Source organism: Monosiga brevicollis, genomic scaffold, assembly GCF_000002865.3.
Source record: "Monosiga brevicollis MX1 MONBRscaffold_48 genomic scaffold, whole genome shotgun sequence".
Taxonomy (NCBI): domain Eukaryota; class Choanoflagellata; order Craspedida; family Salpingoecidae; genus Monosiga; species Monosiga brevicollis.
In genome coordinates this window covers 105,956-126,459 of record NW_001865085.1, presented here as the reverse complement: position 1 = coordinate 126,459, position 20,504 = coordinate 105,956, and the positions used below count along the sequence as shown (strand labels likewise).

The window sequence follows — 20,504 nt, the reverse complement described above, 5'->3', positions numbered from 1 at the left end:
GATAGATGACCGGGACTGGTTGTGGTGGCGTTTGGACCCTAGATCTACCAGCCCTTGCTTGCTTGGGTTGATTATTATTTGACTGGGGTTGGGCGCCCGCCTCTTGCCTCTTGCCAGCCTCAGGATCCGCTTTCAGCACCCACCTCGAAAGCTTTTGGTTAGCGGCTTTTGTAGACCGCACGCGCGTGACCGCGCTTGAATTTGGCCGACCATTTACTCTGTGCCCACACACGGCCCCGCCCGCCCCCTTTTTTCCTTCAGCACTTGTCAGCAATGGCGCCCAAAAAGACCAAAACGGGCGGCAAGAAGAAGGGCACAAAGTCCAAGGGCACCAAGAAGGCGGTCGAGCCCAAACTCTCCTCGATGGAACGTTTCATTCAGTTCAGGTTGGTCCATGGACTTTTCACCTGGTGCCGGTGCAGCCGCCAGACATTGTCCTCACCTGGCTTCGTGGGGGCATCCATTCATCCATTAGCATCCAAACCCGAGTTGACCATTGCACAGCCTTGCGACAGCGCCGCGATGAGTTGCGCGCCGAAGATAAACAACTCAACGCCCAGCTCGAGACTCTTCGCAATGATCAGCTCAAGGTCAGACATAGTCACACAGCAAAATCCACCATCTTCATCGCGCCCCTTTCTCCCCCCCTCACCGTTCTCAATGCTGCTGTTCGTGCACCTCATGCTTCATCTCTATTCTTCTGGCGGCTAACAGAAATACTCGGAGCTGCGGCAGTCATCCATGGGCCAGGCCGACCAAATGAGTGACTTTGAGCTTCAGCTTGATCAAAAGCTTCAGGCTGTCATGCATGAGAAAAATCAATTGGTGCGCGAATTGGACAATGAGGTCAAGGCCCTGCGTATCAAGCTGGACGAGATTGATCAGGACGTTGTTCATCGTAACCACGAGCTCCAAGGCCTGAAGGAGTACGCGGCCGTGGGTCAGAGCGAGCTGGAGAAAAACATTGAGGTGATGCGTGCCACCATTGCTGACATGACTCAGGAACATAGCGAGCTCATGCAAGAATTTCACGACGACTTTCAAGCCTCAAAAGAGCGCTTTACCAACAACCTGTCGGCCCGCATGCAGCGCACCAAACACCGCGCCACCGAGCATGCCATCGCACGTCAAGGCCCTCGCGAAAAGGTACGATGACTGGTATCTGACCCACACCATCCGCAGTGCACCACTGCACCACTCTCTGCCTCAAATTGTCCCATGGCCCGGCGCTCTTACTCGCGTTACGGTCACTCTGTGCGCTCCTTTTCCTCGCCTCACATTCTCATGGTCTGGGTCGAAAAAAAAACACGTTAGGCAGAACATGCGGATCGGGTATGGTTGCGGCGGGAGCTCGATACTCACAGCACGGAACGTGATAAACTTGAAGCTTCGTGTCTGCAGCTGGAAGAAGAAAATTTGCGCATGCTGGCCCGTCTGCAAGGCCCGGGGGATCTTGATACTCGCTTCTCAAGCTTGGAACAGTACAAGCGTCACAGCCACCACACATATCAGATTGATATCGACGATGAGGACGAGGATGAGGACGAGGATGACGCCGCTGAAGGTCATTTTGACGACGATGAGGGGGATGAGGATGAAGGCGAGGGTGAGGACGAGAACGAGGACGAGGACGAGGAGCATATTCATAGCAGCAGCAGAGGACAAGAGCCAAACCATCTGACTGGTGGCCAGCCTCTCAACCTCAGCGGGAGTTGGTCCCGCTTATCTAGCCGCACCGCCACAGATTCGCTCAATATGGAGCACCTGCACCCAAGCATCACCAATAGTCTCTCCAGCCTCATTCGGCCGCAGCGCTCTTTGGGTGCTTCGGGCGACTCCGCTCATGTCAGCCCTTCTCGGCTCACCCGAAGTCCACAAGGCTCGCGACATGGCTCGCACGGTGCACGCGGCACACATGTTCCCGCTAGTGGTCACCTGGACCCTCTGAAACACACGGCCACCTTGGCTGAGACCCAAAGCGGACTTGGTCAGCTTCGCTTGGACAAGCTTGGCAACCCAGTATACGTGCGCGAGCCTGGGCCTCATGAGCGGACCCACGAGCAAGACCCCATTGCTCAGATGGAAAGCCTAAAAACTTTGGGGCCAGTAGCCCTACAACGCGTGGCCTCGGCTCAGCCTGGTGCGCGGGGCAGTGCTAGTCTGCGAAGCAGTCGGAGCCCAAGCCGCATGCCCAGTGCCTCGCCGAGTCGAGCCTTGCCTCCCTTTGGCAATACCATCAAGGCCCCTCTTCCCGCCATCTCCACGCCAGGATCGCCTCGCAGCAAGACTTTGAGCTGACCCTCGGTTGCTTGTTGCAGGCTGACTTTGCCCATCTCCAGGCGTTGACTGTCACAGCGGCTGTAGCAGGTGAATGCTGAGGGGCGGAGCCTCTGCTAGTATCATATCTACCCGGGAGTTGGTTTGTTTGACCAGGTTATACAGATGAGTTGTTAATATGTGACGTCTGAATTTGAGTCTGTCTTTAGAGTGTTGTTTGTTCTTTCTTCAGCCATTCTGGCGGATGCGATTCCCTTTTTGCATTTCAGGTTTAAAAAGGGTGGGTGCGTGTCTCTCAATTTCTCAAAGCTTGAACACCTGACCTAGACAGCTCGGGCTTTGACAAACATAAAAAAGAAACAAAATTCATAATCAAACTCACGAGACAGATGAGAGAACTGTGTAGCGGGAAGAGCACACATACACACATGAAAGGTGCTAGCAGAGTTCAAGGAGAGAGAGCGGCAACGAGCAGCGTTGGACCAGATCGTCCATCCTCAAACCAAGAAGAAAAACGTTGCTGGAAACTCCCAAGAAAGAAACAAGCGCGCACGCCATTGGCGGCATGCAACATGCAACATGCAACATGTGGCAGGTCACACAAGATTCAGAATCAAAAGACGATGAGCTCGACTTGTGTCGGGCGGACGTGGCCTGACTGTTTGCCAGACCCGCGCCAATGTAACAAAGAAGCAAAATCACGGGCAAATGGGGACAAACGGGGACAAACGGGAAGAGGAAAAAGCAAATGGACAAGGGGCCGCATCACCAAGCGGGCCTGTCTTCAGATGGCGCATGTGTGAAGGGAACTGATCGGAGCAGAGAGGATGCAGTCGCAAACAGGCAGCTTATTTTCGCTTAGCCTTGACAAGGCCCGGCGCATAGCTCTTGTCAATGTGGGGCTCTTGCAAGAACATGTGAAGGCACTTTTGATTCTGTGCCAAAGGATGTCCCGCGATTCTACGATTGAACCAGGCTCATCAGAAACCACAAATGGGAAAAAAAAGGGGCACAATGCGCCCGGGCCAACCGTAAAGAAAACAGTGGTGCAAGGCACTGACTTGTTGATGAAGGATTCGAGGCCGGTGCAGCGCTCCTCAATAAACTCTTGCGCGAAAATGCCTAGACACAGGAATCAGGTGCTGTGAGAAATCAATTTTGGGCGTGAGACCGGACGCGATAGAGTCGCCATGCCGCACCCTTTTCTTCGCTGACCCAGGGCATCTGCCGGGAGAGCGCCTTGGGGGGCAGAGGGGGGAGCATGATCTACAAATTGGCGGATTGTAAGCAAGTGATGAGACCAATCAGGCGAGAGATCGGTCAAGTAACATGGAAGAGCTAGAAAACATCTCTGATATCGGGTGCTAACCTTGCTATCACGTTCAAGCTCTGCGCGCAGCCAGTCAAAGTCGCTGTAGCGACGGCGGACCTGCGACTCCTTCAGCTTGAAGATGGGCAGGTTGGTCTACATTGAAACACAGGATCATGACAAAGTGTACCAGGTGAGAGATCAGACACCACAACGTCTGGGAACTCTTTTCAGCGACAATCCCGCGCATTGAGCACGATGCCCGTAGTAGTAGAGTCAAACAAAAAGGGAAAAAAAAAAAAGAAACCGCCCTCTTCCTCCCCCCCCCCCCCCCGCCAAAAAAAAGACCAAGGATTCCGTCTCAAATCACAGGCAGGGTGGATCAGGATGCGTCAGCCAGGGGCTGCCCATTTTCCTTGCCCTTCCAACCTGCACAACTCGGAATAAAAAAAAAAGAAAAAGAAACAGGACAACAACAGCGTGGACAACTCTTTCACAAGCAAACCGTAAAAATCTGCAAGAGGTCATTCACCAGCTCGATACCAAACACAAGCGATCGCAGCAGGGGTGGGGGGAGGCAGGCGCAAAAAGCGAGGAGCAAGAGAGGAGGCGCGCGTAGGTGTGCAAGAGCGCGTGCATGCGAGGAAGCGCCACACGACGGCAGCGTTGCGATCTCTTGCCTACCTTGACACGAACTTCATAATCGGTGTACCGCTTGTTACCAAAGCCATGCGTCTGAGGGTTGGTCACATCAATCTCCAGAAAGTTATCCGGCTCGGCATACGCCTCATCCAGGGTTTGACGCGCTGCCGGCGGTGCCTGCGCCTTGATCACCTCCTCTGCCATTTTTTACTTTTTTTTTCAAGTTCGGCTCGCGGGCTCGGTTTGCCTGTTGTTTTAAACTGTTGTGTTTATGTGTTGTACTTGGGTGTTTGGATGTTGGGCGGCTGCTGGAAGCATGTTGTGTGCAAAGATCTGTGTGTGTGGGAATGGCTTAGTGTATAAGGGAGAAAGTGCGCATGCGCGTGTGGTGGTAGTGTGGAAGAGAGCATCGTTCTGTGATGTATTCTTAATGTTTGGGGGGTACTTTTCCATCTGTGTTGATTCAAAAATTATCAGAACCAAGCGGATTCCTTACTATGGATGAGTTGTTGAGAACGAGTCGTTTCATCGCGCAACGCCCCTGCCGGGACCCCCTCCCCAGTCCCGCCCACCATCTCCTGTACGCCAGATGTGTGCGGCACGATAACGCACATCGTCTAGAACTCCAGAACGTCCATAAATCAGGAGGCGGGGGGCTACTTGTTGACGAACACGGAGCGCAATGGCCATTATGCATCAACTTCCGGATTTTTTTTTAGATAAAATTGTTGAATTTCTTTTCTCGACGGTGCCAATGGATGTGTGAGGGACATGGCCACACATAAGAGGCATGCAAGCGGAGGTAAGCCATAGGCAAAGAATTGGCACACCAAGGCATTCAGCAAAGCAGAGGGTCAATGCAGATGTCCGTTTTCAAGGCCATGAGGGCGTTGTCGTCGCGAATTCCGGAGATCGTGAGATTGTGAGTGTCTGTATTCCCTTTGCACACCAGGGCGGGTCACCAGCACGGTATTCCAACAGCAGATTCGCCACCTCCATAGTCGTGACTAGCAGGGGCTGGATCTCACTCGAAAATACTCGTCCTGGCAATTGCGAACAAAGAGTAGAAATAGATAAAATAAAATAAATGCCTCCCTTCCGGTCGACGGGACCGTACTTAAATCTCGGTGGCAGGGGCAACCACAATGTTCGACACGGTTCCTCGACGAGCGTCTTCAAGAACAAGCAGAGTTTATCCGGCAATGGTTGCTTTTGTGAATTGACGAGGGACAAGCGACAGTTCAAGAAGCAGAAGAAACAGCAAGATGTCAGGCTCCAGCTCGTCTGAAGGCCGGTTACGGATTTGACACTAACACAAGAGGACAGGGAGAAAGAGGGGGCGGCGAAAAAGCCGGATACAAAGAACGCAACGCAGTCGGCATCGCACAAGAGGAAAGGTGAGGAGATGATGACTTTACTTCAGAGTCAGCATCGCGCTTCAATAGCAACTCCGATACATGCAGATGGCCGTTAACGCGAGCAGCCCAGCTTTAAGTGGTGTCCAACCGTTCTATGGGTAGATTCACAACCACAAAAAAACGTGGTGGTCCACGTTTTTAGACCATGCCCACCACCACCATTCGATGTGCATAAGCAACAGCATGTCCGTGCGACCCATAGCATACCAATTGGCTTCTCATTCATACACACCAGCTGTAACAGACACATGGGACCGAGCAATGCGAGAAGAATGACTACAATGGACATGGAACAACAATCCGCGCGAGAAGAAGGTGACCTCACGCTCTCACTTGGGCGTCGGGGCGTTGTATCCCATCAGCCACGCCCATAGCGACAGCCACCAGCTTCGCGACCTGGAAACGGGGTGTTTGGAAAAGCATAAACCTGCATCAAACGCAACAACAGTTCACGACAACAGAAGTGTCCAAGGACTTAAAATACAAGAGGTACGCGGTAACGCTCCTTTATATAATCATCGTTCTTGAACTTCCTAAACTTGTCGCAGCGCTTTGACAAAGTCTAAGCTAACTCACACCTGTGTAAAGTGTAATGTGTGACAATGATCACACTATCGTATCTTTGCTTTTTGAAATCTTTTTTTTTTGTCGTTTTTTTTCACTTTTTTATTTTTTTTTATTTTTTTATATTTTTTAGCCGTTGCGGCGAACAAAATGGCAGCGGCGGGGCGGTGATGCTCCTTCTTCCGCATCCTTCCTGCATGGTCTGCTTGGAATCGGATCTCTGCGTGTAGCGGGTAGAGTTGAAGCCGCTGTTGTTTGAGTAGGTTTGGGCGTACGGTGGGTGGCTTTGCCTCCTTCCGCCCACCGTACACAATGAGCTACATCAGTGCCCACGAGCTGCTGGAGCAGCGAGGAGCACCCCTCGAGGAAGCTCAGGTTTGTCCCCAGCAAGCGACCTCTGGTGCCTGGTCACTCCTCCCCTGGTCCTTATCCTTCTGTGATTGGTTCCTACCCGTCCACCTGGTCCACCTTCCCGCGCTGGCTGCGCACCAGTCAGTGCCCAACTCACATGCCCCGTTTGTGGCTGTGTCCCATTGGATGTGAAATTGCAGCTCTGGGCCATCTTGGGACAAGCCCTTGTGGCCCTGCAAGATTTGGACGAGCGTGATCGCTTGCGTTTGCACATCAACCTCTCTACTTTATGTATGTTTCCCCTCCTTCCTGCAACTATTTTTCTCAACCCAAATTGTGCACATCCACCAACACACTCCCTTCTCACGTGCTATCATGAGCTCACTCTTCGCCTCCGCATGGTTCTGCGACTCTACCTCGCCCCCTCCCTGACCATTTAGGCCTGAGTGACACTGGCGAAGTTCGCTTCTCAGAGTCAAAGCAACGTGCGTCATAGACTGCTGAACACTCAAACCCTGTTTTTCTTTTTTCCTTTTTGTTTTGCTTCTTCGCTTGGCGCTTCCGCCCTCTCCCTTTACCAATGACCGACCTCATGCAAGGTTATGTGACAGATGCCGGTGCAGCCAGCTTTGAGGCCCCCGAGCGCGGGTCTCTGGCTCCCACGGCTAGCTCCCGCGCCGTCATTCACGTACGTGTTTTTCTTGTCACCCTTGTTCATCATCGACGGGTCCAATAGCCTACGATTTGCTCAGCGTTTCTCGCCCCCGTCACGCGGATAGACGCACACCTATTCGCTTGGCGTGGTGCTCTTCTTCATGGCCGACCATAATCTTCCTATGAACGCCGAACCCTCGGTCCGTGCATCTGCCCGTCTCCACAATGTATCCGTACCTGCCACCAACGTGGGCCCTTGCTGCGCCACGGCCATGTGCTTACTTGAAATACGAATGGTGTATTTGACGTACCACGAAGATGTCTGCCAATTTGGAAGAACTTGTCACTTCCATGACAGAGGACGACCCTCGTCACCGCATTCCGTAAGATTTGATCAAATGGTGCTCACCGTCATCCATTCCAGCTATCCTGCCCGCCTGATGCTGATTCAACTTTTTCTTGGCACTCGGGTCAGGTTTGATACAATGCGACGCCGCGTGCGTTTGCACCGCATATCTCCGGATGTTCGTTCCTACTCGGAAACGCTGGCACAGTTGTTTGCCTCTTTGTCTCTCCGCCGCTTGCCGACGACCCTTGAGAGCAGCACACCACACAAAGTCTACATGGGCGAGCCACACGCCCCCGCAAGCGCTGGAACAGTGCATCGTCTGAACGGTGCCATTCTGTCCAATACCGTGAGCCCTGCATCAATGCACCATGCCGCATCCACTCCTCAGCATCCAGGCCCAGGGGGCCACACCACCTCTTTGCGGAACTCGCCCATGGCCGTCGGGATCTCCCCGCGACGCACGCTGTACCACCATGGTGGCCCCAGTGCCTACGGCAGCCCTGCCTCCTTGCACAGCAACGCTGCAATTCAGCGCACGGCCTCAAACCTGCGTCATGAAATGCACCGTGACGCTCACCGCCAGCACGCTCAAAACCGTCTCATGGGTATGATGTGCGGCCACCCTGTCTCCACTAGCCTACATGGTTTGCCTCTGACTCACCGGTCACTACTCTGCTTCGCTTTGGACGCTTGTGCTTTGCAGAACAAAGCACGCGTTTTGTCAAGGTTCATCTTCTTAACGGCGAGGTTCTAATGCGCCCCGTACACGTCGACACCTTTGTTCGCGATGTCTTTCGTCATGTGGTCAACGAGATAGGCCTTCACGAAACTGCTTTCTTTGGCCTTGCTCTCATGCATACACGTACGTCCTAGCGCTCTTTCACCTTTGAATGGTGTTGACCCGTGGTTGAGTGATGCCTCTCTCGCCCCCTGCTGCAGGCGAAGTCGAGTTTCTCGACATGGAACGCTACGTTGTGTCTTACTTTCCCACAACACCCAAGCGTCGCGAGAGCAAAAACTTTTACTCGCTCAGCAGCTCCGAGCCTACCATCCTGGACGTGCAATTTCGCGTTGAATTCTATGTGGAAAACGTCTCGGTCCTCTCCTTGGCCGAAACGCGCCATCTCTACTACCTTCAGCTCAAGCGCGACGTAATTCAGGGCACCCTTGCAACCACGGACCAAGCGGCGGTTCAATTAAGCGCTTTTGCCATGCAAGCCGAGTATGGTGACTATGATCCCACCACTCATGTCGGTCGCTACTTCCATGTCTACGACTTTTTTCCCGAGCAAACGGTCGTCAACATGACCGTCGCCATCCTGGAACGCGAGATGCCGGGCCAACACCGGAAGCTCAAAGACATGTCTCCCGTTCGCGCAGAAACGGAATACCTCAAGCTTGCTCAAAAGCTGCACGACTATGGCGTACTCTACTATGCGGTTGCGGGTGTTCGGTACCGCCGTCGCATGCCCCTGCTCATTGGTATAAACTCACGCGGCATCATCATCTACGAAGACCTCAACGACCGCAAACAGAATCCGGTCAAGTTTGCGTGGTCCAACATTGAGAGTTTAAGCCTGCGCAATCGCAAGCTTACCATCATGCTCAAGGGCGAGGGCAAACAGCGCCACACCGTCTCCGCGGACACCCAGGAGAAGGCCGCTTACCTCCAGCACCGGTGCAAAGCTTATCACAAGTTCCACTTTATGATGCGTCAGCGCTATGCCGCAGCGGTCGGCAGCAGCAGCAGCAGCAGCGGTGCTCGTCCCATTAGCATGCTTGATCCCAACGTTCGCGTCGACGACTCGGTGCGTTCGGTCTCGGAGCATCGCCGCAAGACTACTGAGCGTCCGACCCCCTTGTCCTTCGGCCCAGACCAGCACGCGCCGCGCACCCCCGTCGAACTGGACGCAAACCGTGCGGAACGCTTTGGCTTTGATGAGCAACCTGATGCCAACCACGACGTTGTTGCCCAGGAGCGGACCGCAACGGCCCCCGCGGCGATGCAAGCCCGTTCTGCTGTCTATCCAGCGCCCGCGCTCTTGCAGTTGCAACCACAGACCTCAAAACAAGCAGCGCAGACGGACGTTACCCCCCTCACAAATGACGTCTTGCACTCGTCCTGGGACTCCCAGGACGAACCGGCCAAGGATAATGCCGCAGTAGTCATGCGCCACACCCTGGCTGAGGAAGCCGCGTCTTCGCCCGCATTCGTCGAGGACGCCGGGAGCGAGTATGAGGACGAGAATGAGGAGCGTGTTGACGCAGTCACGGCGCCCGCAATGGGCACAAACGTTAGCGTCCACGAGCCAGACGTGCTGGCTGGGGACGAAGCGCAGTCCGCCAACCCCTCGCATCTCAGGCCAACAACTGCGCCCATAACAGAGCCAACCCGACCTCGTACGAACACACAACAAGCCAAGTCGCGCCGTGCCATACAACGTGCCACGCGTGATCAGGGTTATGAGGAGTATGACGACCTTTTGTTGGCTCCAGATGGCCTGGCAGCACCGCGCACGAGCTTTGCGTCTGTGGCAGCACCGCGCACGAGTTTTGCTTCGGCTCTGGGGGATCACTCCAGCCCGCCACGGCCCGAGCCCGCAGGCGTTTCACCCGATGCAGTGATGGCAGCATTGCAAGCACAGCTCCCACGGCATGGGACTCAATCAACGCTGGTGGATCTTCAGAGTCCCGACGGCTCCATCTCCGGCACAGAGCAGGAGGCATCAGCAGCGTCGAGCGTGCCGGCTATGCCTTATACTACCCCACAACCTCAGCGCGGGCCAGCGACTGAAGCAGGTCGCATCGTGCAAGATCCACTCGAGGCTGCAGCTTTGTATGAACGGGCCAAGGCGGCTCGGGAACGTGCTTTGGCAGCCGTGCCACCCAACGAGCAGCGCCAGAGCTTGCATGCCTTTAATATCCGCCTTGAGAAGCGACCCAACGAGGGACTGGGCTTGAGCATTCGTGGTGGTGGGGTCGTCAGCGACTTGCGTCCCGACAGTGCCGCAGCCCGCGATGGGCGTATCAAACGCAAAGACCGCATCCTTGCTGTCAACGGCAAGTCACTGGCTGATTTGACCCACGCTGAGGTCATCCAGCTCTTACGAGACACGGAAGATGTGGTCAATCTCACCATTTCTCCTCGCAGCCTCCATCGATCTTCGCGGCGTCAAAGCACGGGTGAGCTTACCGGTCAGCCGAGTCGCCTAGACCCGGCCGTCATGGCTCAGCAGGAAGACACGGCACCGCAAACAGCCGATGCGGTGGTACCTGCGGCCAAGGTCGAGCTCAAACCACCCGAGGCCGGCGTGCAGCGAGTTGAAATCGCCAAATCGACCAAGACAGGGCTCGGTTTTAGTATCACCACAAAGAAGAAGGATCCGAAAAGCCGAATTTTGGTGGGCAAGGTGCACGCCGGAACCAAGGCGGATGCAGCTGGTTTGGCCGTGGGCGATCACATCGTGGCCGTAGATGGTCGTTCGCTTGAGGGCTTGACGCCAACGCAAGCGCTTCAGGTTTTGAGCAACACTCGCAGTCAGGTCACTCTGGATATTCGGCCACGCGCCGCCCGACAGTCCACGTCCAGTCTGCAGTCCTTTGATTCGGACGCGAGCTCGAGCATGCCCACCACGCCCGTGCGTCCGTCCAGCCGCCGCCCGTCAGGGGCAGCAACTATTCCCGAGCATGAAAGCAGAAGTGCCAGTCCCAAGCTGGCAGCCGTCAACGAGCACTCGGCTACCGATGCTGCAGGTGAGAGGGACAACACTTCCCCATCAGGATCGCCAATAGAACGACGCCGCACGCTGCCAGCACCAAGTCACGTCCAGGACACGCCCAGTCTGAGCGCTCGGGCAGCCTCTGTCTCGCAAGGCTCCGGCTCTGGGGCGCGGCGCCTGCCCATCTTGCCCTCTGGCAAGTCACTGCTGGCTTCACCCGTCATCACGGCTGCTCACACCACTCTGTCCCGGGGAGTTTCAGAGGATGAGGCCGCTGTCGTGCCACTGGATCCCTCATTCGGGGACGTGCACTCGACGACAGGTGTGTGCCGAATTGTTTCTCTCCACCGTGGTCGGCTCGGGTTGGGAGTGGTCGTGGCCGGAGGCGTAGATCTTGGCTTGGGTGGCATCTTCGTGCAAGAGGTTCGTGCTCAAACCCCGGCAGCCAAGGCAGGCTTGCAGCCAAGCGACCGCCTTCTTCAGATTGGTGATGTGGACTTTTCCGGGATGACCCATGCTGAAGCCCTCGAGGCCCTGAAACAAGCCTCCAATCCGATCCTGCTTCGCACTCAACGCGTTGCGCCAGCCGAGTGGACTCGTCTGAAGGCAGCAGCGGGCAAGTCGGGGGCATTGGGGAAGACTCGCGCTACGCTGCCCCCGCGCCCCGACAGCGATCCTACGCCTGGCCTGCCCATGAACCTTGCCGTGCCCGCCGAGGCCGTGTATGTCACTCTTCGCCGGTCTCGAGGCTTTGGTATCACCATTGGTGGCGGTGCAGACAAGACGCCGCCACAGCCAATTCGTGTGGAAAAGATTGTGACGGATAGTCCGGCTTTTCACGAGGGCACCATCCAAGTGGGCGATGTCATCCTGGCTGCCAACCGTACACCTTTGGATCGCAGCTCGTACGAACACGCCCTGAACGTTTTGCGCAGTCTACCCCACGAATCTACCTTTTGCGTTTTGCCAAAAGCTGCAGCAGACAAGGCCCGACAAGCGGCTGACCACGCAGCCTCCTCCCCCGAGTCCAGGACAGCAAAATCAGCTGCTCTCACATCTGGGACGCGCACTTCTACCAAAAACACTGACACCCCGTCAGCCGCGCCAGGCAAAGATCGCCCTCGTTTGCGACCCATGCTCTCCAAGCAGTCGGCCACCATCGATGAGCAAGAAGAACAGGAGCACCAAGAGGAACAGAACAAACAAAAGGTGCAAGTGCAGGAGGAGCAGGCAGTGGTTGCGCCTGTTGAGGATGCCAATGACCAGGACAGGGCAGATAGCCCGGTGGAAACGCAACGCCTGCCAGAGGCTGGTGGCGCAGCTGAGCCGCACCACGATGTGCCCCGTGTGGAGCCAATGCTTAAAGTTGAAGCCGAGCCCGTGTTCGCGGCTGTGCCGCGCGGTACAACAATGACTGCACCAGAGCAGGGTTTGGACTCCGATGACGCAGAGATGGATATGGACTTGCCCAGCCTGCCAAGTCAAGCACCGCCCACAGATGGTCACATTGCAGCAAAAACTGATACTCGTCCCGTAGTCCACCTACCGCCCCCTCCGTCCTCCAGTGCAGATGACACAACAGCCACGGAGGCCACGTTTGATGCATCAGCTGCTCCAGACAGGATGGCAGCGTCCGCTGCTGCGTTGCCCGAAGCCGCGCCTCAGCCAAATGCAACACTTCAGCCTGCAGCAGCAGATACGTCCATGGGCGAGGATGGTCCGCCGACGGAAAGCCTGCCCGTTCCTCCCACCGAGCCCGTCCCCGAGCCCGTCCCCGAGCCCGTCCCGGGATCCGTGTCTGAGCTCGAGCCAGTAAATCGAGAGGCACTATATGAGGAAATTTCCGGCAACATCTTTGAGACAACGTTGCGCAGTGGAGTCACGTTCGGCTTCTCCATCGCTGGTGGCGGGGATCGTCCCATTTATGTGAAAAAGGTATCACCCATGACGCCTGCAGCCCTGGGTGGTTTGTCACGACACGATGTGCTGCTCGAAGTCAACGGACACGACGTCCGTTTAATGGACCGCCCAGATCTACTCAAGGTCATCAAGGAGCACAAGGGTCAACTTCGCATCCGGTTCATTCGCCCAGATGCTGCATCAGCGGCGCGGCTCAAGAAAACGCGGGACAGTGACAGCAACTCGACAAAAGGCACCACAGCCCCGGCTGTGAACGGTGTCGGGCCTTCAGGTGCGTCCGGCACCCTCGAACAGGCTGACGTGGCTTTGCGCCCTGCCACTTCTAACCTCGCCAAGCCCAAGGCTCAAATCAGCTCTCGACCCGACGTGTCGCGCGAAGAGGGCCAGTCCCCCGTTATGAATGAGGCAAGCGAGCACCTTCGGCATCGCCTGAGATTACGTTCTTCTGCCAGTGAGCTGCACGAAGGCAGCGGTGGCTCCCGATTTGGTCCGGCTTCGCCAGCTTTGTCGGCCGAATCCGACGGTGGCAGCAGTGAACGATCCATGCCCATGGGACCAGCGCCAACGCCAGGCCAAGAGGTTGTGAAAGGCGCGATGCCCAGCGTGGCCCCTGCTGCACCGCTCGCGGTGGACAAGGACGACGAGTTTGACGTCGTATTGGACAAGACCCAGGACGGCGGACTGGGCTTGCGCTTTCAAGCACAACGCGATGACACAACCGGTTCTCAGGTGGTCTCAATCAAAGAGGTCTGCGCTGGTGGGGCCGCTGAACGTGCCGGAACGTTGCGCGCAGGCGATATTTTGGTCAGCGTTAATGGTCAAGCGTTGGCGGGTAAAAAGCCTCGCGAGATTATCGACGCGTTGTCTTCTGCTAGCGGCCTGGTGCGTATGCGTCTTGTTCGCCGGGTACTGATGGATCTCAATGGCAGCCTGCGCCCCGACACCCCCCCTCGCCGGAATGGTGCGGGCATAAAGCTCCCATCCAGTGCAGCACCTCCCGTGGATAAGGCACCAAGTCCCAGTGCGGCCGGCGCCGATGAGGCAACGGATCAGGAGGACGAGGTGGAAGACGGAGTTGACGAAGCATACGAGGCACGGCGACAGCGACTTCTCGCCTCTGTCGACTACTCTAGTGCTCAGGCCCGCAAGTGGGAGTTGCTGAAAATTGCTCTGCTGGACGCCATGCAGCAGCAACAGCCAGCCGACGAGTACACGGAGCTGAACAACATGCGACCGCAGTTGACCACTCGTGTGGGTCAGTCACACATGGCAGCCAACCGATACCGTGACATTCTTCCTTGCGATGAGACTCGCGTCAAGCTGGGGGCTGAGGGTTACATCAACGCCAACCTGGTGCAGCTACCGGTCGCGCCCGGAGAAAATCGTCATCAAGCCATTTTGTGCCAAGGCCCGCTGCCTGAGACTTGCGCAGACATGTGGCAGATGGTGTGGGAGCAGGATACTCGCGTCATTGTCATGGTGACTTCGGAAAAAGAAAAGGGCCATATCAAATGCCATCGCTACTGGCCCGTGCGCAAGCGCAAGAAAGTGACTGCGCGCAACTTTACGATCGAGAACTTGGGTGTGGTGAAGAAAAGCGGCTTCAATGTGTCGACCCTTCAAGTGCACGACAGTGCTTCGGGGGCATCGCGAGAGGTGATGCACTTTCAATTTATTGACTGGCCAGATCACGGCGTGCCCAGTTCCGCTGCTCAGATGGTGCAAATGTTGCGCGAGGTGGCTTTGTTCCAGGTAAGTGCGAGGCCCGGGTACGGTGACGGCCGTCAGTCATTTGCATTCCGATCTTATTCTTTAATTTCCTCTTTCCCTTTAGACGAGCGACGCGGGGCCCATGGCCGTTCACTGTAGTGCGGGCATTGGCCGCTCTGGCGTGTTTGTTACATTGTACACCGTCCTGCTGGCTCTGACCCTCCCACTCCGTGCATTGGACGTGGTAGCGCGCGAGCACTTTGAGTACACGGTGCGAGCTTGCCTATACGCTTGCACGCATCTTGCGCTTCTGCTCCAGCGCGGATGGTGCCTGGTTTTAACTCCCTAACATTGGTGTTTTTTTGCTCACCTTGCTGTGGAATAGAGCATTCCCGTGAAAGAAATTGTGCAAAAGTTGCGTGAGCAGCGCCATCCCTCTGTGGTGCAAACCTCGGTCAGTCCCTTGCCTTTTTACTGGAAACATATGTCATAGCGGTGTCGTTCACTGATGCGCTTGTTGCTTGTTTTAGGAACAATACTTGTTTGTGTATAAGGCCTACGTGACGCTGCTGGGCATGCTATTGGACGGACCAGTTTAGGAAGCTTAGACAACACTGCCCCCCCCCTTTTTTTTCTTCTTTTCTTTCGTTAGTTTTCTATTTCTAATTTTCTTTTCTTTTCGTCTTGGGTTGCTCTTCTGCCTCGCGTCTTTCATTACTTGAGGGGTGCACGAGAGGGGGGCGATGGGGTGTTGTGAGACCATCTTTGCAAACACTCCACCGTCCTCACAGATATTGTATTATTTGGATTTTGAGTTGTGTGGTACACTGACACTTCTGCGATTCGGTGTCTCGAAAGCCTATCCAGCGCTCTCAGGGGCTTGGAACTGCAGATCGAACGACGTGCAAAAAAAAAGCCGTTTTCTGCTAGCCTTGTGGCTATGGACGACACTGGGGGCGATGTGTGGAGGCTGTTGCTCTTTTTGATCTTTCAATTAGCTTTTTTTTTTTTTTTTTGTTTTTCTCTCTTCCTTCGGGGTTTCCTCTTTTATTGCGTGTGAATCAAGTTTTAAACGACACAGTCGTCGTTAACGTCAGGGCACAATTGTGCCAAGCACACGTGGCCGTTGAATGTGCAGAGGAGGCAGTTTCGTTTGGACACTGGCACTTCTTGACCGGAGCGAAACACGCGGAAAGAGGCAGCGGCAGAGCTTGTCCCGATGCAATCCTTACTGAGGCGGGCGGTACGCGGGGGTAGGGCAACGTACTTCTTGCTTTGTTGTATAGACAGGGGTAAGGATCGACTCAGCTTGGCTGACTCGCGCGCCTGTTTTGAGACGCTACATCAGTTGCCAGCAAGACTTGGGGGTTGAACCAGTGCTTGATAATGCCAATGTACTGGGTAACCATCATTCTTTGGCCATCGCTGTCACGAAGGGACACCAGGCATACCTATTGGCAACCGGCTCTTGGTCAGAGGATTTAGACGAGCAGATGGGTGTGCGACAAGGCTAGCGCGGTTGCAGCACGCACGTGGAAGATGAAGCAGTCGACAAAGTGAAGCTTGAGGCTGGAAACTAGTGATGCACGCCAGGCATCCCCCGGATCGAGCATTGCCGATGGAACAGCATGAGTTTAATGAGGAATCCAATGGGACATTGTGGCAAGGTCTGTCAACGTACTGGAGAATCCTGCCGAGACGAGGCCGCGAGCCACTACGCGCAGAGCACGTCGAAAGAATGAGCGGCCCTGCAGCATTGGCATTGTGGTTTCTTGATGCTGCATGGTGAGATCTGTGACATCGCTCTTGACGCGTGCCTGTGAGAGCTCCCTAGTCACCACAAACAGGCCAGATGCATGATCGATCAGCATCGCAGTGGGCGCCGGAGCCTCAAGGTCTGGGTGCCAAAGGCCGGGCAGCGCCACGACGCACGTACCCGGGCAAGGGGCGAAGGTAATACAGGGCTGTCAAGGCCAACGCCACGCGAATCCAAGTCATGATGCTTCCAAACAACACCAATACCAAGCCCGTGCCCGCCACCAGCCAGAGCCGCAGCTGCTCCACCTCGGCCACCGCCACCTCAATCGGCGTGACATCGTTCATGACTGACGATGCTTTTTTGAGTTTTTGAGTCAACATTTCACCCAAAAAATGAGAGAGAGAGAGAGAGAGAGAGTGTGTGTGTGTGTTAAATGAATTGGTTTGAGCTGAGATACAGAAATAGCACAACGACCACATCAAGAGAGTTTTGACATGGAGTGCTGACGTCGGAACAGTTCTCGGCAAAAGAAGCGCGCTCTGATGACCCGGGATGAGCGTGCAGAAGATGTCGCGAGAAAAGAGGCAGTCTAATCAATTTCGATGGAGATGCTCAAAGCTTGTAGCAAGCCTTTTTGGCATCGGACAACTCTTGGAAAACATTCAGGTGGCCCTTGGAGAGACTCCAGAATTCACGGCCCACTCGGGTCAAAAAGTACTGGTCGTGGCTCACGACCACCACGGCACCCGGGAAGACGGCAATGGCCTCGATGAGCACATCAATGGTCTCCATGTCCAGATGGTTGGTAGGCTCGTCTATAAACGTCACAGTCGCAAGTCAGGGTGAGGCCAAGCCAAGAAGAGCAAAACCAAAACGATCGGGTGGGCACGCTCAAAGGTGCGATAGTGCAAAGAGCCGAGTGCAAAGGAGATCAAATGTGTCGACGCACCAAGAACGATCAGATGGGGCTGGCGCTGAGTGAGCGTGGCCAAGGAAACACGAGAGCGCTGACCACCCGATAGAAAGCCAATCTAAAATTCGCGCATGCGACCAAACTGAATGAGAAAACGCGTGTCAACTCACAAAGGATCGCGGCATGAGCCAAAGGGTACCTGAGTGGTTGCAGTCTCGCCACGAATACCGAAAGAGCCAAGGTAATTGCGACATTCTTGAACCGACATGCCCGGAAACTCCTCGCGGAGATGCTCAATGGGCGAGATTTCCAGACGCAGCTGCTGCACGTGATGCTGTGCAAAGAGGGCCACACGCATGCCACCCAGAACGCTGACAGTACCCTTGCTTGGGTCCAGCTCTTCCAACAAAAGGCCCAGGAGCGTGGATTTGCCTAAAGGTGTACAGTTGGTTAGCGACCGTCACTCACGTCTGCGTGGCATGCTTGACAAACAGTAGGTTAAAAAAGGCCCGATGCATGTCCCGCACCTGCGCCGTTGACACCAAGAATGGCAATGCGGCTGTCCTTCTCGATGGCGCAAGATACATCTTGCACAATGAGGCGGTTCTCATCATAGCTGCAAGGAGGCAATTTGCCGTCGTCGTTAAATGCAAGTCTGTTGCATTGGCACGGCACCAAAACAAAGAGCAGCCACTGCGGCAGAACGAAAGGCAAACGAACCCAAAGCTAATCTCCTGGGCTTGAATGAGTTGGTTCTTTTTGACAAGGCTGGGTTCTGGGAAGCGAAGCTTGAGCGAGTCCTCGTCCACGTCCGCATCCGGATCCTGCAACTCTTCCATCTTCTCGAGAGCCTTCTTCTTGGACATGGCTTGCTTGACACGCGCAGCCTACAGACAGAGTTCAGCCCCATGAATGATGGGACGACGCTCGGCAAGGGCTGGCGCAAGAGCAAATGCCAACCTGGGCACTGGAGCGCTTGTCATTATAAAACTTGTCGATGTACTCTTGCATGTGCTGACGCTGCATCTGCTGGGCCTCGTACGCGCGCTTGGCGGCCAGGTATTGTTCTTGGCGAACCTGCCAAAATACGCTAGCTAGATCAGAGCCGCAGAGAAGCACGAGGCGGGACCTGGGATGGCAAAAAGAAAAAAAAAAAAAAAAAAGCAAAATCGTAACAAACCTTGACGAAAGAGTCGTAATCACCCTTGTAGTAGCTCAGTTTCTTGTTGGCAAAGAGGACCACATCGGTCACGACCTCGTTAAGGAACATGCGATCGTGCGACACGATGATGATGGTCTTTGGGTACTTTTTCAAGTAATCCTGGAGCCAGAGCACCGATGTGAAATCCAAGTGGTTGGTCGGTTCGTCCAGTGCCAACAGATCCGGGGCCACAAAAAGTGCCGCAGCTAGCCCGGCACGTTGGCGCCAGCCACCACTGAGCGAAGAGACGGGCTGTTGCATCATGTCGGCGGTAAACTATTTTCAAGCGTGGGCCAGGGCAGGTACAACAACGGAGGTGAGCCGGCGTTTGAGAGCGACAAGGGGGGCGCGGTTTGAGACCAAACGACCACACAGATCAGCAAGCCAGAAAAAAAAGGGGGGGGGGGGGCTCAAGCAGCCGAGCGATCGTACTTGCAGACCCTTGAGAATTTCGGCAGCACGGCCTTCGGCTGAGAAGGACTCCATTTCATTCAGCCGGTCATAGATTTGCTGGATGCGGTTTTGAAGTACCTGCCCGTCCTCACCCGAGCTCTCGGCTTGTTCAAGCTTGGCCCGAAGCTCCTGCTCCTCTTGTTGGAGAGACTGGAGCTCGAGATCAGCTTGGATGACGTACTTTATGACCGGCTCGTCGCTCGACTTGACGTGCTGGGCGACGTGGACAACCTTGAGCGTTTTGGGAAAGGCGGATAGCTCATAGCTGGCAATGGCACGAAGAAGAGTGGACTTGCCGATACCGTTCCGACCAATCAAACCGTAGCGGCGGCCCTGAATCAGGCGCAGCTGGCCACCCTCGAGGAGGTTGATGGTCGTGGAAGGTTTCTTAACGTTGACATCGTTGATGACAATGTCACCCGTGAAGCGAGGCTGGGTAGAAATGGCCTTGAGGTAGACTTCCAGGGCCTTGCGGGCACTCTCTTCGTCGGCATCATCACGCCAATTACGCATGGCTGCGAGCTCACGCTGGCGCTTGGCCTCGAGCTTACGGCGAGCGGCGGTTTGCTTGACCACCACGTCGGGCGCCAGACCCTCCTTGCTGTTGGCGTACAGGGCCCGACCCAGCTTGGCAACGACGCTGGCATCCTCTTCCTCGGTGATGATGGAAGCAGACGTCTGGGACATGACCACGGGCGCGCTTAGTACCTGCACTCCTCCGGCGGAGGCAGATTTGTCTTCCTTGAGTTTGGCGCTGTCGCCATTCACGCCAGCCATCGTCCGAGCCCGCTGAAAGAGCTTGTTGCACAGTGCGGGCACCATATCTTCATCCTCACACACACCATAGCCAGTCTGAGGGTCGAGTCAGCGATTGGGTGAGCATGGCTGTCTCGGTGGAAAGTCGCTCGTCCGTTTGGGCAAGTCTTAAAACTCTGGGAGCGATCGTACGAACCAGCATGTCACCCAGAGATTCATTAAAGGTCTCCTCGTCAAGGAGCATGTCCTGGTCTCCAGCAACCATAGAGGCAATGTACGGGACAACTTCATAAGCGTCATCATCCTCGCTCAGTTGCAGAACAGCTGCAAAGGCCTCGGTCAAGCTGGCCTCGTCGAGTTCTGCCATGATGCCAGCTACAAGCGACACGCACATCATACACGTAAGACTACGATCTGAATGCTTGTACACATCCCCGGGTGCATTTGTGATATGTCTGTCTTATCCCTGCACGATCGCAAAGCAGGGGTGAGGGATGAGAACGGAGGAA

At 55.3% G+C, this 20,504-nt stretch overlaps 5 protein-coding genes across 5 annotated transcripts; 2 read left to right on the top strand and 3 right to left on the bottom strand.

Moving 5' to 3' along the window:
- Positions 1 to 273: 273 nt before the first annotated feature.
- On the top strand, positions 274 to 2,298 carry MONBRDRAFT_30341 (uncharacterized protein; the record flags this gene model as incomplete). Its single annotated transcript, XM_001750801.1, has 4 exons — positions 274 to 386; positions 476 to 590; positions 715 to 1,146; positions 1,315 to 2,298. The coding sequence occupies 4 exons, from the start codon at positions 274 to 276 to the stop codon at positions 2,296 to 2,298; spliced, it is 1,644 nt and encodes a 547-aa protein (XP_001750853.1).
- A 672-nt stretch (positions 2,299 to 2,970) lies between these two features.
- MONBRDRAFT_39315 (uncharacterized protein) lies at positions 2,971 to 4,432 on the bottom strand (the record flags this gene model as incomplete). The annotated part of the gene is made up of 5 exons (XM_001750783.1): positions 2,971 to 3,237; positions 3,339 to 3,399; positions 3,477 to 3,543; positions 3,647 to 3,742; positions 4,271 to 4,432. 5 exons carry the CDS (start codon positions 4,430 to 4,432, stop codon positions 3,126 to 3,128), a joined length of 498 nt encoding a protein of 165 aa, XP_001750835.1. The 3' UTR covers positions 2,971 to 3,125.
- Positions 4,433 to 6,522: 2,090 nt separating this feature from the next.
- On the top strand, positions 6,523 to 15,512 carry MONBRDRAFT_30339 (uncharacterized protein; the record flags this gene model as incomplete). The annotated part of the gene is made up of 10 exons (XM_001750800.1): positions 6,523 to 6,585; positions 6,762 to 6,852; positions 7,002 to 7,046; positions 7,173 to 7,249; positions 7,341 to 7,415; positions 8,201 to 8,426; positions 8,504 to 14,955; positions 15,038 to 15,184; positions 15,299 to 15,367; positions 15,444 to 15,512. The coding sequence occupies 10 exons, from the start codon at positions 6,523 to 6,525 to the stop codon at positions 15,510 to 15,512; spliced, it is 7,314 nt and encodes a 2,437-aa protein (XP_001750852.1).
- A 469-nt stretch (positions 15,513 to 15,981) lies between these two features.
- Positions 15,982 to 17,120, bottom strand: MONBRDRAFT_30338 (uncharacterized protein; the record flags this gene model as incomplete). The annotated part of the gene is made up of 5 exons (XM_001750782.1): positions 15,982 to 16,252; positions 16,365 to 16,423; positions 16,446 to 16,489; positions 16,595 to 16,743; positions 16,850 to 17,120. Coding segments are annotated over 5 exons (792 nt in total), but the record flags the coding sequence as incomplete, so codon positions are not given.
- Positions 17,121 to 17,253: 133 nt separating this feature from the next.
- Positions 17,254 to 20,061, bottom strand: MONBRDRAFT_35339 (uncharacterized protein; the record flags this gene model as incomplete). The annotated part of the gene is made up of 9 exons (XM_001750781.1): positions 17,254 to 17,487; positions 17,622 to 17,703; positions 17,785 to 18,017; positions 18,113 to 18,240; positions 18,306 to 18,472; positions 18,546 to 18,662; positions 18,766 to 19,062; positions 19,219 to 19,947; positions 20,008 to 20,061. 9 exons carry the CDS (start codon positions 20,059 to 20,061, stop codon positions 17,285 to 17,287), a joined length of 2,010 nt encoding a protein of 669 aa, XP_001750833.1. The 3' UTR covers positions 17,254 to 17,284.
- Between the last annotated feature and the right edge of the window lie 443 nt (positions 20,062 to 20,504).